Source organism: Bison bison, unplaced genomic scaffold, assembly GCF_000754665.1.
Source record: "Bison bison bison isolate TAMUID 2011002044 unplaced genomic scaffold, Bison_UMD1.0 scf7180017864280, whole genome shotgun sequence".
In the NCBI taxonomy this organism is placed as follows: domain Eukaryota; kingdom Metazoa; phylum Chordata; class Mammalia; order Artiodactyla; family Bovidae; genus Bison; species Bison bison.
Genome location: NW_011494852.1, coordinates 5,606,175 through 5,624,636, shown reverse-complemented (window position 1 = coordinate 5,624,636; position 18,462 = coordinate 5,606,175). Strand labels below are relative to the sequence as shown.

The window sequence follows — 18,462 nt, the reverse complement described above, 5'->3', positions numbered from 1 at the left end:
AAGTGAAAAGTGAAAGTGAAGTCGCTCAGTCGTGTCTGACTCTTCGCAACTCCATGGACTGCAGCCTACCAGGCTCCTCCGTCCATGGGATTTTCCAGGCTAGAGTACTGGAGTGGGTTGCCCGCTTAACTGATATAAAATCCATATACCCTACAATTAACGCATTTAAAGTAAGCAGTTCAGTGGTTTTTTTTTTTTTTAGCAAATTAACATATGTGCAACCACCGCAAGTCAATTTCAGAATATTTTCATCACCTCAAAAAGAAATCCTGTGTCCTTCAGCTGTTACATTAATTTATCTTTGGATGTTCAGATAACCTTGCATATGTGGGATATATTCCACTCAATCATGTTGTATAATTCATTTTATACATTGCTGAATTTGGTTTATTAGTATTTCGTTGAGGATTTTTGTATCATATTTATACGAGATAGGCTTTGCTTGGTTTTGGAATCAGGGTAATGCTAGCTTCATTGAACTGGGAGCTTGATGATATTTTTTAATTTCAGCAAAGAAGACACTGTGGACTCAGAGCTGATAGTAGGAATCTTCCTGAACCAGGTTAGGTCGTAAACAGCAAAGAAGGCCTGACTATTCAGAGGGGCTAGCTTTTAAAGAAACTATTTCCTACTGCAGAAACAGAGGAAGGAACTCTTGAGCAGAACCTCTGCCCCATTCATCTTTTCATAGGAAAGTGCCAGTGCCAAATATACCAAAAAAAAACCCCAAAAAAACTCACATTCCAAAAACAAAATTAGAAACACTGTGTCCAAAAATATAGTTAGATAAAAGTTTGAAGAGTGCTCCAATTCCCTATGTATAAAGAAAACTCACTAAAAATTTCAGAGAAGATTAAAATTATTACCCAACATTTCAATATGAATTATAAGAATTTCTGGTACAATCACAGCTCAGAAGCAAAACTACATGCACTAATGGTACAATGATTTCAGGAAAGAGGAGGAAGTGATAGGCAGACCACATATAAAAGCTAGTAGAATTCAAGAATGAAAGAGAATATTAGGCAAAACCACTTCAGACTTGAAAAATAAACTACAAAGAGCAAAAGGTATGACAAATACTACAGAAAGTGCAGCATGGAACAAGAGATATGAACATTAGCAAATGGAACAAAATGAAACAGAAACAACTATAGAAAGAAAAAAATAAAAGTCAGAGTGGTTCAACTTGCAGAGCCACATGTAAATCAAGGCAGTTAGAACACACCCCTACACCACACACAAAATAAATCGAAAATGGCTTAAAGACTTAAATATAAGACAAGACAACATAAAACTCCTAGAAGAAAACATAGGCAAAACATGCTCTGACATAAAGCATACCAATGTTTTCTTAGGTCAGTCCCCCAAGACAATAGAAACAAAAGCAAAAATAAACAAATGAGACCTAATCAAACTTATGTTTTTGCACAGCAAGGAAACCATAAACAAAACAAAAAGACAACCTACAGACTGGGAGAAAGTATTTGCAAATGATGCAACCAACAAAGGCTTAAATTCCAAAATATACAAACAGCTCATACAATTCAATAACAACAACAAAGAAAACCAATCCAATCGAAAAATGGGCAGATGATCTAAATGACATTTCTTCAAAGAAGACACAGGCACATGAAAAGATGCTCAGCATCACTAATTAATTAGAGATGCAAATCAAAACTATAATGAGGTATCACCTCACATCTGCCAGGATGCACGTGCGCATGCTCAGTTGCTTCGGACTCTTTGTGACCCCATGGACTATAGCCCACCAGGCTCCCCTGTCCTGGGATTTTCCAAGCAAGAACATTAGAGTGGGTTGCCATTTCCTTCTTCAGGGCATCTTCCTGATGCTGGAATTGAACTTACGTCTCCAGTGCCATTTCCTTCTTCAGGGCATCTTCCTAATGCTGGGATTGAACTTACATCTCCAGTGTCTCGTGCACTGGCAGGCAGATTCTTTACCACTGAGCCACCTGGGAAGCCCCCTAGCTGGAATAGCCACAAATAATAAATCCTGGAGAGGGTGTGGAGAAAGAAAATCCCTTTTACGCTCTTGGTGGGAATGTAAATTGGTGCAGCCACTATGGAAAACAGAATGGAAATTCCTCAAAGAACTAAAAATAGAGTTGCCATATGATCCTGCAATCCCAATCCAGGGCACATATCCACACAGAATTATAATTTGCAAAGATACATATCCCTGCCCCCCATTCATAGCTGCACTATTTACAATTGCCAAGACATGGAAAAAAACGCAAGTGTCCATCAACAGATGAATAGATAAAGAAGATGTGGTACATATACATATACAATGGAATACTACCCAGCCATTTCAAGAATGAAAAAATGCCATTTGCAAAGACATGGATGGACCTAGACATTATCATACTAAGGGAAGTAAGTCAGAAATAGAAAGACAAATACTATATGGTATCACTATATGTGGAATCTAAAATATGACACAAAAGAATGTATCTAACAAAACAGAAACAGACTCACAGACATAAAGAATAGACTTGTAGTTGCCGGGGGGGGGGGGGTGTGGGGGAGGGTAGGAGAGAATTGGGAGTTTGGGATTAGCAGATGTAAACTATTATATATATAGGATGGATGAACAAGGACCTACTGCATAGCAGAGGGAACTATATTCAATATCCGATGATATGCCATGATGGGAAAGAATGTGAAAAAGAATATATGTATAACTGAGTCACTTTGCTGTACAGCAGAAATTAACACAGCACTGGAAATCATCTACACTTTAATCAAATTAATTAAAAAAAAGAGAAGTGATCCAACTTGCAACTAAGCAGAGCCTCTAGAGATGGAATACAAATCAAAGGAGAGAATTAAGATTTCTTAACATGGTACAGAGAGCACAAACCACAAAGGGAAAAAATAATTCAGATTATATGTTTTTCAGACTATATTTTAAAAAGTAATTTCTCAGAAAAGGAGTGAAAATGGACTGGGAGATATTATTTGCAATACACACAGCTGATGAGGATTCATATCCAAACTATAGAACCCCAAATAAAGAACTCCTAAGAATTAACAGTAAAAAGGCAGACAAGCTCCCCAAAACTTGAACAGACACTCCACAAAGGAAGGCCAAAGGACTTAAACAGGCATTTGCCAAACGAAGATATCCTTTGGGAAGGATATGGTCAAGAGACATTAAAACAAAAGCACTCAACTTCATTAGTCATAAGTTAAGAAAACCACAACGCAATACCACTCTGCATATATATCCACCATATTGGCAAAAATTTTACAGTCTGACAATACCACGTGTTAATGAGAAAGTGAAGCAACTGAAACTTGCATAAACTGTTGATTGGAGTACTGATTTTGTGCATTTTGGAAAACGGACTGTATCTGCTTAAGCAGATTCATGTACCCTATGATCTAGCAAGTTTCTCTAGAAATATACCTAAGAAACAAATACATATGAACAGAAAATGACAAGTGGAAGAATGCTTCCAGCATCATTATTCATGAAAGTCCAAATCTGGAAACAGGCCAAATGTCAACCAACTGTATAACAACTGTTGAATGGACAAATATAGTTGGTATATTCATGCACTGGAATACCAGTGCATTTAGCAAGGCAAACAGTAAGCTAAATTTACATGAAACAATATGAATGCATCTCACAAACATAATGTTGAACAAAGAAGTCAACACAAAAGGCTCTATACTGTATGACTCCACGTATATATATGTTCAAAAACAGACAAAACTGACGTATGGTGGTTACTTTGGGGAATCTACTTACTGAACAGGAGCACAACAGGGGCTTCTGGAATGCCGGCAATGGTTTATTTCTTGATCTGGGTGCTTATACATGGGTGTTCCCTTTGTGGTGATTCAAGGTGTACCATTTTGGTTTTATTGGTTGTTTGCATCACTGTGTATACACTTGTCTATATATATGATAAACTTCAATAAAAGATTTACTTTATAAATTATGAAGAAATATATACAAGGCAAATGCAAACAAACAAAATAACCAAGGGCTATGATCTTGAGGATGCTAAAATACTAAAGTTTACAATTCACAATAAACATATAATAATTATGAATATATATCAACTAATAGTGGAACTTTCAAAAAGCAGAAGTTACAGGTTGATGCAAGATAAAATTTCACTGATAATTAATTTCATTGATAATTCATGTTAAAATGAATTTTAATATATTTTTCTCAATTTAAGATAAATCAAGTGCAAAACATACCTATAGACTGACCATATGTTAGATCACAAATAAAAATTCATTAAATTTCAATATCATAATGCAGCAAAGCAATACAAGAGTGGGCCTATGTGCTTTACCTAAAGTCCTTAATTTTATCAATAAACGTTGAGTTCCTCTCATGACACATGGTTCAAACCCTTCCATGACGCTGAGTCTAAGAAACTATACCACTGTATTAGTTTTCTACTGCTGCTACTGCTGCTGCTGCTGCTAAGTCACTTCAGTTGTGTCCGACTCTGTGCGACCCCAGAGATGGGAGCCCACCAGGCTGCCCCGTCCCCAGGATTCTCCAGGCAAGAATGCTGGAGTTGGTTGCCATTTCTTTCTCCAATGTATGAAAGTGAAAAGTGAAAGTGAAGTCGCTCAGTCGTGTCCAACATTTAGCAACCCCATGGACTGCAGCCAACCAGGCTTCTCTGCCCATGGGATTTGCCAGGCAAGAGTACTGGAGTGAGTTGCCATTGCCTTCTCCAAGTTTTCTACTACTGAGTAACAAATAATCATAAATGCAGTGGCTTAAAACAATAAAAATTAATCACCCTACAGTTAGATAGAAGTCTGCCATGGTTCTCACTTGGCTAAGTAAGAAGAGCAAGGTGTTGGCAAGGCTGTGTTCTTTTCTACAGGCTCTAGGGGAGAATTAATTTCCTTAAGTTTTCCAGTTCCTAGAGGCCACCAACACTCCTGGGCTTGAGGCTAACTTCCTTGATCTAACCAGCAACTTTGTATCTCTCTAACCATTTTTCTGTGATCACATCTCCCTGCAACTCAAATTCAGCTGGAAAAAGTCCACTGACTTTAAGGATCCAAGTGATTAGTTTGGGCCCAAAGAGATAGTCTAGGATAATCTCCCCACTTCAAAATCCTTAATTTAATCCCACTTGCACAGTTCCTTTTGCCTTGTAATTAACATATTCATAGGTGCCCAGGGTCTGGACAGGGACATCTTTGCAGGGACATTATTCTGCCTACTCCAACCATTCTTAAATGTTCTATCCTTGACTTTCCTCTTTTCAAGGGAATACTCAAAAGTCCACCTCATTCTACCCCAATACTACCTCTCCAACACAGCTGTGAATCCAATCAGAATAAGCATCAATATCCCCTGTACCCATGTTCATGCCCATCATATTGTAATAAGCCCTAGGCTCCTTGGTGATCTCTCTTTACAGATATTATATTCCCCATCAGTTGGACGTCCCATTTTCTCATCCCTCAATTCCTGAGACTTTCCAGTATGCCCTCTGGAATTCAGAGTAACAAACCCCTCTTTTATCTTCAACCACTTCCCTGAACAATCCTTTCACCTTTCTGGGTCTAAGAGAAACGTGGCTTTCTCCAGAGGACTCCTGTAGCCCTCTCAATGTTTTCCACCCGCAACAGCCTCTTGCCACTGGGTCTTTAAGTGGGGCAGGTGTTCTCCTTGCTCTTATTACTTTCAGACTTTCTTCTCCACAAACGCTCTACCTTTGAATTTCATGCCAAGAGACCATATATAACTCCCATAACAGCCATACTGTTGTTGACATCTACCAAGTACAGGGTATTTCTTTCCCTTTGTTTTTTCAAAACTTGAGCTCTTGGCTTACCCTGTACAATGCTATTTGTTCAGTTGCTAATTGTGATTTGTTGTTCAGTGGACTCTTTTGCCACCCCAGGGCCTGCAGCCCGCCTCTTCTGTCCATGGGATTTTTCAGGCTAGAATACTGAAGTGGGTTACTATTTTCTTCTCCGGGGATCTTCCCAACCCAGGGATCCATCTCGTGTCTCTTGCATTGGCAAGAGGATTGTTTACCACTGAGCTACCCAGGGGAGCCCATAGACTACTACCCTTCTTTTATTCTTGCAATTTCAGGACACCTACAGATGAGCCTGGCTTACTCCTTACCGGTACAACCACTTTTCCTTCTCTCATGGCTCAGTCCCGCTACCATACTGATAGGTTGTTATTTCTCCCTCCCCAGCTGCTGTTCCATTTCTTTACTCATATTTACAGAAAAACTCTTCGAATATGTGGTCTACAGTCTCCCACTCCTCTAGCCTCATTTTACCTTATCCTACTCCAATCCAAGCAGCCCCCACAGAAACTACTCCCCACACCTTCACGAAAGACTGTGAAGGTGACTAAATGCAATGCTGAATTCCTTGTCTCTGGCCCCACAGCTGCTGCCACATTTACCACCTTCACACACACGTTCACGACTTGGTGATACAGTCACAATCATACATGTGCACAGTCACATCTAAAAGGTCCATTACAATCACATACAGCTCTGGTCCCCATCGCACTATACACACACATCCATCCACGGTACCCATACCTTGCTCCTGCACCAATTTCACACAAGCACCCAAGGTTCGCTGCCAGGATCCCTCGAGCGCGTGGATACACACACGCAACTTCCCACCATCGTCCCTCCCACATCCCATTGCTGGTAAAGCCTCAAACTCTGAAAACTTTAGCCCCTCACTGCCCTCCCCCGCGGCCTGGGCCTCTCAGGGTTCACTCCGCTCCCAGGTCTTAGACTCACCCGACTTTAAGGTTCCCTCAAGCTGTGGATATTCCTCAGGGACTCGCGGGCTATCCCTCCTATGGTCCTGAACCAGCGAGGGTGCGGACAGAATGTTGCCTCCGGTATGGTGGACACTGGGAAATGTAGTCCGGAGCCTGGACAAACTTTTAAAAGCCCAGAGGTCTCAAATCACAGACCTTGGTCTTGGACCTTATCCCTTCGCTCTGCAGAGACCATCGGCCTCACATTGCCTCATATCTGTGGCAAAGCGTCAACCAGTTCCAGGCCGCGTCTAGAACACAAGTTTCAACTTAGGACTCCACGCAGCTCTTTCTCCACAAACTGGTACCCTTCTGTGGAAACTAGGACAAGAAGCCCAAGCCATCTTTCGACAGAAAGCAGCCGTGAACGCGAAGCCCCCTGGGAAATGTAGTCCAGAGCTGTGGACATACTTCTGGAAGGAGGGTGTAATTCTCATCACAAGCTCACCTCCTGGGCATCTGACACACTGGTTGGCAGAAAGGTCCTGAGTCTCGGCCTGGACGGGAGGACACTTCTTATCCCACAATCCCTGAGGGTTGGATGAAGGGGAGGATTTATGGGGCACCACTGGAAAAGGTCAGTTTTCATTCCAATCCCAAAGAAAAGTGAAAATGAAGTCGCTCAGTCGTGTCCAACTCTTGTGACCCTACGGCCTGTAGCCTACCAGGCTTCTCGGTCCATGGGATTTTCCAGGCAAGAATACTGGAGTGAGTTACCATTTCCTTCTCCAGGAGATCTTCCTGACCCAGGGATTGAACCCAGGTCTCCCACATTGTAGGAATGTGCTTTACTGTCTGAGCCACCAGGGAAGGCAATGTCAAAGAGCGCTCAAACTACCACACAATTGCACTCACCTCACACGCTAGTAAAGTAATGCTCAAAATTCTCCAAGCCAGGCTTCAGCAGTTTATGAACTGTGAACTTCCAGATGTTCAAGCTGGTTTTAGAAAAGGCAGAGGAACCAGAGATCAAATTGCCAACATCTGCTGGATCATGGAAAAAGCAAGAGAGTTCCAGAAAAACATCTATTTCTGCTTTCTTGACTATGCCAAAGCCTTTGTGTGAATCACAATAAACTGGAAAATTCTGAAAGAGGTGGGAATACCAGACCACCTGATCTGCTTCATAAGAAACCTATATGCAGGTCAGGAAGCAACAGTTAGAACTGGACATGGAACAACAGACTGGTTCCAAATAGGAAAAGGAGTATGTCAAGGCTGTATATTGCCACCCTACTTATTTAACTTATATGCAGAATACATCATGAGAAATGCTGGGCTGGATGAAGCACAAGCTGGAATCAAGATTGCCAGCAGAATATCAATAACCTCAGATATGCAGATGACACCACCCTTATGGCAGAAAGTGAAGAGGAACTAAAAAGCCTCTTGATGAAAGTGAAAGAGGAGAGTGAAAAAGTTGGCTTAAAGCTCAACATTCAGAAAACGAAGATCATGGCATCTGGTCCCATCACTTCATGGGAAATAGATGGGGAAACAGTAGAAACTGGCTGACTTTATTTTAGGGGGCTCCAAAATCACTGCAGATGGTGACTGCAGCCATGAAATTAAAAGACACTTACTCCTTGGAAGGAAAGTTATGACGAACCTAGATAGCATATTAAAAAGCAGAGATATTACTTTGCCAACAAAAGTCCATCTAGTCAAGGCTATGGTTTTTCCTGTGGTCATGTATGGATGTGAGAGTTGGACTGTGAAGAAAGCTGAACACCAAAGAATTGATGCTTTTGAACTGTGGTGTTGGAGAAGACTCTTGAGAGGCCCTTGGATTGCAAGGAGAGCCAACCAGTCCATCCTAAAGGAGACCAGTCCTGGGTGTTCATTGGAAGGACTGATGCTGAGGCTGAAATGCCAATACTTTGGCCACCTCATGAGAAGAGTTGACTCACTGGAAAAGACCCTGATGCTGGGAGGGATTGGGGGCAGGAGGAGAAGCGGACAACAGAGGATGAGATGGCTGGATGGCATCACGGACTCGATGGACATGAGTTTGGGTGAACTCCGGGAGTTGGTGATGGACAGGAAGGCCTGGCATGCTGCGATTCATGGGGTTGCAAATAGTCGGACACGACTGAGCGACTGAACTGAACTGAACTGGGGCAAGGGGGGAGGAGTGTCCTCTGTCTGAGAAGACATGGGAGCACCTCCTCCAGTATCCTTCACAACTGCAAACACTTACCTTGTTACAATTACACTTAAAGTGGTTTAAATTAATTTTCATGGTTACATTAGTATTTTATAAATATTATTCATGTCTGAGCTATTATTTTTGCTGAAAATAATACTTGCCAGCTGTTTTTCACTGGCATCCTTTTTTATGAGATTATCATTTATTTTTTTATTTTTAATTGGAGGTTAATTCCTCCACAATGTTGTTGGTTTGTGCTGTACAACATGAATCAGCCGTAAGTATGCATGTGTCCCCTCCCTCTTGAACTGTGCTTATCACTTAGATGTATGTCCAAACTTTCTGATGGAGGAGTAATTCTTTCAATATTTTCAAAATCATCAGGTAATCTTTAAATATTTTAATTGTGAAATCGAAAATACCTGAAGAAAAGTACATAGAATGTGTAAGTTCAGGGTAACGTCATACAAGTGGAGAATCTTGGTATGTTGGTAACCTTGTTGGTATCTCAAGGAGAAATGCCCACCCCTTCTGATCATTTCTGATCCCAAGACACCAACTGACCACTGTCTTGTTAATATAATAATACCTTTCAAAGATAACACTTATCTTTGAAATTTACATAAATACAATGAAACTGTATGAATTTGCTTAGTTGTTAAAACTCCTAACTAGATTAACTCAAAACTCCACACTAAAGGCTTTACAGAAGGAAATATATGCCAATTCAGGTATAAAAATTATTTTCCTCAGTTTCTATGGCGTTGCCAGACTCCAAGATTAACCCTCCCTCCAAGGTTCAAGGATTCACTGGGAGAACTCCAGCAAAACAATACAAAGCAAAATCAGCAAAAAGAAAAGGTGCACTGGGCCAACTTCAGGAAAAACCAGCCCCATGTTTCCAAGGGGATCCTTTCCCAGTAGAGTCACAAAGGCCATTAATTCCCCAGGAACGAGTTGTAACAGTACATGTGAAATGGTAACAACCAGGGGAGCTCCTTAGAAACTCAGTATCTAGTATTTTCATTGGGGCCTGGCTGCATAGGCAGGCTCTGCCTGGCACATAGCAGAATTTCAGACTCTCAGAAGGAAAGCAAGTATTTAGCATAAATTATATTGTTTGAACAAACATTGTAGACATACTGAGCCATTCTTATCAATTAGGATAATGGTAATCTTCTCAAAATCTTAAGTTCTAGTTGTAAATCAAGAGCCAAACTTCAATCAGGCCTTTAAAGGATAAGTTTTCTCAACTCTGCTATGTTAACCTTTTCCTGCATACTAGTGTCCTAAACAAATGGCTTTCAACAACATCAAAAAAACTACAAAGTATGTAAAAAGCCAAGAAAAAGCAAAGCATTCCCAAAACACAAGGCAAAAATCAGGAATACTTCAGGTGTTCTTAGGTTGTTGCTGCTTAACTTCAGTTTCTGCCTCTTTCCTCATATGGCCTTTTTCTATGTCTTCTCATCTTCTGTTTATTGTAAGTGGATTTAAGTCACATCCAGATAATCCAGGATAATCTCACCTAGATATCCTCATCTTAATTACATTTGTAAAGACCCCCCCCCCATTTTTTTTTCCCAAATGAGGTCACATTCACAGGTCTTGGGAGTTAGGATGTGGACATATCTCTAGGATGCCACCACTTAATCCAAAAAAACCTGTTACTATATTTAGTTTTATCTTAATAGATTTCCATAGAATTCTCATCTTGCCTTACTGATCTCAGAGGTTTAGCAGAGCAAAGACCAATGACCTACCCACTAAAACTTATTCATTCTAGTTTTATCTTAGTAAATGACAATTCTGGCTTCTTGATCTAAACATATGTGGGTTGGCCTAGGTTCTTCTTTTTCTCTCATTTCCCGCATCAAATCTATTACCCAATCCATTTAGCTCTATCTTCAAAATGTATCTAGAATCCAACTAGTTCTCATAACTACCACTGCTATCACCCTAGACTGAGTCACCATTATCTCTTATCTGGATTATTCCACCAGCCCATTGGCTAGGTTCCCTGCTTCTTTTTTTTGTCCCCCTACACCCTACTCTCTACTCAGCACTCCAAATGATTTCTTTTAAATATAAGATCATGTCACTCTTCTGTTCAAAACCCACTATTGCTTTTACATCTCACTAAGACTAACCAAACTTCATAAAATATTCTCCATAATCAGTCTTCTCATTAGCTGTTTCACCTCATTTACTATCTCCACTTTGTCACACTGTCCTAGTTGCTGCTCACTAATATACCAGGCTTATGGCTTGTTGTTGTTCATCACTCAGTCGTGTCCGACTCTTTGCAACCCCATGAACAGCAGCAGTCTGTCAGGCTTCCCTGTCCTTCACTATCTCCCGAAGTTTGCTCAAATGTCCATTGAGAGGCTTATGTTTAACCCACAGCATTTATGTTTAGTTGTTTTCTCTGCTTAGTGCTCTTTATCCAAATATCTTCAAATGTCACTACTTCTGTTTTTGATTAAATATCTCCATTTGAAGAGGAAATGAGGCTGAGAGGATTCAGATTTTTCCACTATCTCAGCTACCCATACAGTGACCCACAATCATGTGATCTCTCTCTCTCTCACACACACACATACACACACACACACACACACACACACTTACTCCCAACCACACAAGCCCACAATATGACCCTCAATCCTCACAAAACCACTCATAATCTTGATGCTACCTCTCCCTCACCGCATGCAGTCTCTCTTTCATTCAACTAACCCCTAAATGTAGTCACACCCGCAATCTCATCATGGTCTTACACTGGGACCCTCCTTTGCCCACTCTCTCATGTGTCTGGACTTGTGAATTTCTCCCCTTTAAACTCCCGAGGCTGCTTTGGTCCCAGACACTCATGTTGCACATTGTGGAACCCACATTATGGGTTCTCTCTTCTGGCTCCCTAACACGTTCCTCAGCAGCTTGTCTCAAGGGCATCTGAGCGCTCCCAGATCAAAGCGTAACCCTGAGCAGCCTCCTGTGCATTTAGCTGAGGCCAGGCCCCGCCTCAGAGCCTAGGGAACGCAGTTTACCTTGGCCGAGTCCGTCCCGCCGTTGGCGAAGTCCTGGACTACATTTCCCGGGACGCCATGGGGTCACTATGCCGCAGGGTGACTGCCAAAACCTGCGAGAGCCGCAACAGAAACTTGAGGCTGGGCTGTGTCAAAGAAAAGTTGCACCAAACAAGTTAAACACATAAGGAGAACGTTATTAAAGACTATTGCAATAAGGAAGAGAGATTTACCTCAACTTGGTATGTAACAGTCGCTCGGGGTTTATAGCCAGTGGGCAGGGTGATGGAGTCAGTGGAGTCAGCTTGACTAAAGTGTGCTCATGGAATCCTTGTCAGCTGAGACTCGCGGAAGCCTCAGGCGCGCTGTCAGGTCCAGGTTCCTCGCCACGGGGAGCTCAGGATGAATTGGAGATAGCTTTTAGCAGCCTCTCTCTCGCTCTCCCTCTGTCTGGACTACATCTCCCAGAGGCCTCTAGGCTTGGTGCTCCCTCCCGCGAGAAGCAGACCTTCTCCTGAGGAGTGGGCGGGGTTTTCTGGCGGGTAGGGGCAAACAGCCTCTGGGTGCTGTGGGAGCTGCTGGGCTCTTCTATTTGTTTCAAGTACAGTGGAGCGGCGCTGACCAGACAGACCTGAGGAATCGTAGGTGAGATGGGTTGGAGCTGGGCGTGTCTGGAACCTCCGGCCTCTACGGGAGCCAGCCAGCTGGAAAGGGGAGATTGTGGGGAGTGTGTGTCTTATTGTGATTGTGTCTCTGTGTCTGTGTGACCCTGTACCAAACTGTAAAGGCGGGGAGGCGGGCTTGATTTGCAGTTATAATGGTGCGTGTGTGATGGAGTTTAACTTTGTGACCGGGTGTGGCACTGTTTGTGACTGTGAAGTTCTTTGACTGCGGTTGCAAAGCTGTGTATCCACTTTGTGTGTGTGTGTGTGTTTCTGAACATTTGCTGAGCGGTGGGCGTTGGGTGGCTTAACTGAGATTTCTGTTTCCCCTTGGGGGTGTGTTTGTGATATTGTTGGTGGGTAGGGTGCGTCTGAATTTGTTGTCACTGTGTCCCCATGATGGGTGTCAATGGGAATGTGAGTACCTGGGGGTGCCTTTGACTGCGATCGTGACTGACTGTTCCCAGAGTGTATATGATTGAGTGGCCTTCTGGGGTGCCTAAGTGCCCCGTGGTATGAGTGAGTTTCTATGATTATGTATCCATATAGCACTGTAGGTGTGGGGCGCCTTTGTCTTTGTGACTCCAGAGCTCTGTTCCCAGGAGTTGGAGCCCAGGGTCAGAGTCTGTCCAGAACTGCAAATGACCCTGCGCTTCTGTCATGCTGGTATTGAGCAGGACGCTAATATCTGTAGATGGTAGATTGACTTGGACTCACAGAAGAACCTGATTTTTCCTGACTCCTTTCTCCCTCCCCAGCTCTGCTCTACTTGCACAGTCTTCCAGAATGGAGTAAAGAATGCCTGTTGACCACCCACAAGGCACCTGCGAGGTAGCTTATCTTTTCCCCTTGTTTCCCGAAATTCTCTTTTCTTTGTCAAGATATGACTTGCTTTCCTTCTCTTGAAAATTTCTTGCCTGTCAGGTGACCTGATCCATGGAATTTTTTTCCTTTGAGAAATGTGATTTGCTCTAAACCCCAATCCACACACATGACTTTCTCTTCCTAATTTGCCAAATGATTTAATTTTTCTTTAAGCTGTCTTAAAAAACCTTTTTTATTATAAAAGTGAAATTATCTTTAATTACAAACATACAGCTATCCTCAATGAAGAAAATTAAATTTCCAGTTAAAACCAAAGCTACCTTTTTGATAGTTTCTCCCTAGTATCTTTTATGTACACATATAAAATGTGGTTTTAAAAATGGAATTTATTCAGTATTTACCATTTGTAGTATACATTTTAACATAAAATTATATTTAAGTATTGAGAGGGTAACAGGTAGGAAGGCTAGGGTCCCCCAAGCGGAGGAAATAGACTGCAAATGTCAGACCTTTTTTTTCCTTCTCTATACAAAATTCAAAGGATGTTTCTTTTAAAATTCTGTGTTGCCATGACACCTGTTTCCACCTGAACTTAACTTTTCTCAAACCTTGAGCTAACCAATGTGTTTTTATTATGGAAATGTTTTTCTTAAGCTATGTTAATGAACTATGTATTTACCTTAGACTCTGTCTTTTTTCAAGTTGGTTCCACCTAAGACTCAGAACCGATAGTGGCTCAACAAACCAGTATGTTTTACTCATGGACATGTTCTCTTAAGCTATGTTAATGAGACTATGTATTTGCTTGGAAACCTGCCTTTCTTCAAGATTCATGTCAATCATTTTATGGCCCAGGATGACTCACCCTTCAACAAACATTTAGGGAGCACCCACTCTATCTCGGAGAAGGCAATGGCACCCCACTCCAGTACTCTTGCCTGGAAAATCCCATGGATGGAAGAGCCTGGTGAGCTGCAGTCCATGGGGTCGCTAAGAGTCAGACATGACTGAGCAACTTCCCTTTCACTTTTCACTTTCATGCATTGGAGAAGGAAATGGCAACCCACTCCAGTGTTCTTGCCTGGAGAATCCGACAGGGGAGCTTGGTGGGCTGCCGTCTATGGGGTCGCGTAGAGTCGGACATGACTGAAGTGACTTAGCAGCAGTAGCAGCAGCAGGGTAGGGATTCAATTTCATTTTATCCCCCAAGTGGGTATCCAGTTGCTCCAGTATCATTTATTGAAAAGTTCATCTTTTTTACACTAAGCTGCAGTGCCATTATAGTTACAGAGGTGGTGCTAGTGGTAAAGAACCTGCCTGCCAATGCAGGAGACATAAGGTTCTATCCTTGGGTTGGGAAGATCCTCTGGAAGAGGGTATGGGAACTCACTCCAGTACTCTTTGCCTGGAGAATCCCATGGACAAAGGAGCCTGGTGGGCTACAGTCCATAGGGTCACAAAGAGTAGGACATGACTGAAGCGACTTAGCACACATTATGGCGACTTTATATTTTGTTCTATTGCTCTGTTTGTCTCCCCTCACAACAATACTATGCTATTAAGATAGCTGTTAAGTATTCATTGTGACTTTGGAATAATATTTGGAGCATATCCTCTTACCTTCTTGTTCCTTAAGAATATCTTGACTGTTTGTGTTCTTTTCATATCCATATAAATTTTTGATATAGCTTGGTTCTACTCAAACATCTTTTGAATTTGATTGGATTGCATTGTATCTATAATCATGTGAGTATAAATTTGAGAAATCTTCTAATAATAACACTAACCTCTCAATTGATATTATGTCTTCTACATGTTTTTCAGCAAGGTCTTGCTTATCTCCTAAAATAATATTTCTTGGCAAATAGGAAGAATTTAATCCATTGTAGATAGTATTTCCTTTCTGCATTGACTGCCAGGAATTTGAGCTCTTCACACGTGATCAATTATAGCACATCTTAGCCTGAGATTTGATATTGAGTACCTATGATATATGACCTTTGTGTATGATTTATTTTTTTCTTTTATTCTTAGCCTCCTCAAATACATTTTTGAAGTGAGGGATATAAAAAGGAGATATAGACTTAGAATCAGCTATGTATTGTTTAATAATTTTATTTTAATAACATTCAGGTCCAATCAAGTCTGTTGTGCATGGTTCCTTTTACTGTTCTCCCTATGTTATATTTCTTTTTTAAATACCCTTTCCACTTTTCTTTCCCAATCTCCTCAAAACCTGCCCCCCTCCACAACTATTCTCCATCAGTTAATTTCTGCCTTTGCCTCTTTGCCATCTATTTTCAATATCACTTTAGTTTAAATATAGACTACATCAGAAAAAAAGAAACAAACCATCCCTAGGGTTTTTTCTTTACTTACACTAGTCTCTGTAACATGGTGTAAAAATTATGGGCTCTAGTGTCAAATGTGGTCTCTAATCTCAGCTACACCACCTGTGAGCTGTTTAACCTGTGAATGAGAGGTTCTCATTCTCAACATTGAGAATGAAAGGTGTGTAAAACACTTGGTTGTCGTTCAGTTGCTAAGTCGTATCTGACTTTTTGCGGCCCCATGGACTGCAGCATGCCAGGCTTCCCTGTCTTCACCATCTCCCAGAGCTTGCTCAAACTCATGTCCATTGAGTCAGTGATGCCACTGGTACACTTGGTACACATCAGAAATTCAGTAAATATTAGCTTCCCTTTCCTTGATTTCCCATTCTTGGGATCTCTAAATCAATTATGGTATAAAGTGGTTGCCCAAAAGTCTTTGGGTAGGTCTTGAAGGATTTTTTTTTTATTGTTGAGGTTTAATCAACATATAACATTATATTTGTTTCCAGTGTACAACATAATGATTCAATATTTGTATATAGAGTTGACCCTTAACGTGGGGGTTAGGAGCACTGACTCTGCATTAAAAAATCTTCATATAACTTATAGTTGGTCCTCCATATCCATGGTTCCTTTGTATCTGCATTCTCAGATTTAATCCACCACAGATCCTGTTCAGTTCAGTTCTGTTGCTTAGTCGTGTCTGACTCTTTGCAACACCATGGACTGCAGCACGCCAGGCCTCCCTGTCCTTCACCAACTCCCAGAGTTTACTCAAACTCATGTCCATCGAGTTGGTGATGCCATCCAACCATCTCATCCTCTGTTGTCTCCTTCTCCTACCGCCTTCAATCTTTCCCAGCATCAAGGTCTTTTCCAATGAGTCAGTTCTTCGCATCAGGTGGCCAAAGTATTGGAGTTTCAGCTTCAGCATCAGTCCTTCCAATGAATATTCAGGACTGATTTCCTTTAGGATGGACTGGTTGGCTCTCCTTGCAGTCCAAGGGACTCTGATCCTGTAGCACTGTAGTATTTACTACTGAAAAAAACACCACATGTAAGTAGAACTAGTCAGTTCAGACCCATGCTATTCAAGGGTCAACTGTATTATAAAGTGATCACCACAGTGAGTCTAATATCCATCAGTATACATAGTATAAAAATTGTGTTTTCTTATGACTTTTAAGATTTTTTCTCTTAGCAATTTTCAAATGTGCAATACAGTATTATTAACTATATACCATGCTATACATTGTATCACCAAGACTTATTTCATAACTGGAACTTTGTACCTTTTGACTTCCTTTACCCATTCCACTCCTGACCCCATCTCTGGCAACCAACAGTGTGTTCTCTATATCTATGAACTTGGTTTTTGTTTATTTGTTTAAATTCTACATATAAGTGAGCTCATACAGTATTTTTCTTTCTCAGTCCTCCTTACTTCACTTAGCATAATAGTGATACATTACGTTGTGTATTGCCTACTTGTTAAACTATTTAAATAGTTTGTATTATCAATTTGAATTTTTTTTTTAATGTATTTATCTGGCTACGTTGGGTCTCAGTTGCAGCATGCAGGTCTTCACGGCATCATGCAGGATCTTTCCTTGCAGCACACAGACTCTCCAGTTACAGCTCGTGGTGTCCAGTTGTGGTGTGTGGGCTCAGTCGTCCAGCAGTTGCAGCACATGGGCTCTTTAGTTGTGGCGTATGGGCTCCAGAGCACTTGGTAGTTGTGGCATGTGAGATCTTAGTTCCCCGACCAGGGATTGAATCCAAGTTCCGTGTACTACAAGGTGGAATCTTAACCACTGGACCACCAGGGAAGTCCCTGTCTATTTGAATTTTTAAAATTTATGTCTTTGTGCTTTACTTGTGCCATGTTTTGATCACTTCTTTTCTTTTAAATCTTTGAATACCTGCTCAAATATATCAGTATTCTGAAGATAGCTGTATTCGCTATTCCTTTCATTACAAAAAAATATTACAACAAATTTGAAAACTACAGAGAAGCACAAACAAGTAACAGAAGTTATCTGTAATCCTGTCAATTAAAGACAACTGCTGTCAACACTTAGAATTGTTTTCTAAATGTGATCAGACTCTGGCTACTGACTTGTAACCCATCTTTATCATGCCAAAATACAATGTGAACAACTGTCCATGTTGTTATACATTTATCTTTACCATGAGTTGTAATGGCTTCATCATGTTACCATTTTACCCAGCGCCCTTTTTTAAACATGGTTTGCTTACAAATTATTGCCATTATAAGCAATGAGCAGCTCTTAGGCTGAATGCTAGTGTTTTCCTTTCTAAATTTTATTTTTAGTTAAATTATAATTATATATATAACTAATAATTTTGTTATAAAAAATTTTGTGTTATGAAGGGGTTCATATCCATGTAACTACAATCCCCAATCCTAGGAACCTACCCAGGCTCATCACTGCAAATGGTGACTGCAGCCATAAAATTAAAAGATTCTTGCTCCTTGGAAGAAAAGCTATGACCAACCTATACAATGTATTAAAAAGCAGAGACATTAGCCAACAAAAGTCCGTCTAGTCAAAGCTATGGTTTTTCCAGTAGTCAAGTATGGATGTGAGAGTTGGACTATAAAGAAAGCTGAGCGCCGAAGCAT

General features: G+C 41.1%; 3 protein-coding genes across 3 annotated transcripts in view; 2 read left to right on the top strand and 1 right to left on the bottom strand.

Annotated features, from left to right (window-relative positions):
- The window catches only part of ZNF790 (zinc finger protein 790), a 15,011-nt gene extending 8,142 nt beyond the window's left edge, over positions 1–6,869 (bottom strand). The window contains 1 exon segment of the mRNA XM_010849166.1: positions 6,795–6,869. The gene's annotated coding sequence lies outside the window, so the exon portion shown is untranslated.
- The window catches only part of ZFP30 (ZFP30 zinc finger protein), a 71,402-nt gene that overhangs the window by 42,535 nt on the left and 10,405 nt on the right, over positions 1–18,462 (top strand). Inside the window, exons 8-9 of the mRNA XM_010849165.1 lie at positions 4,417–4,441; positions 12,713–12,724. Of these exons, the coding sequence (XP_010847467.1) occupies positions 4,417–4,441; positions 12,713–12,724 (37 nt within the window). The remainder of the gene's footprint in view (positions 1–4,416; positions 4,442–12,712; positions 12,725–18,462) is intronic.
- LOC104995304 (zinc finger protein 420-like) overlaps positions 12,530–18,462 on the top strand; it is a 39,486-nt gene continuing 33,553 nt past the window's right edge. The window contains 2 exon segments of the mRNA XM_010849167.1: positions 12,530–12,640; positions 13,416–13,488. The gene's annotated coding sequence lies outside the window, so the exon portion shown is untranslated.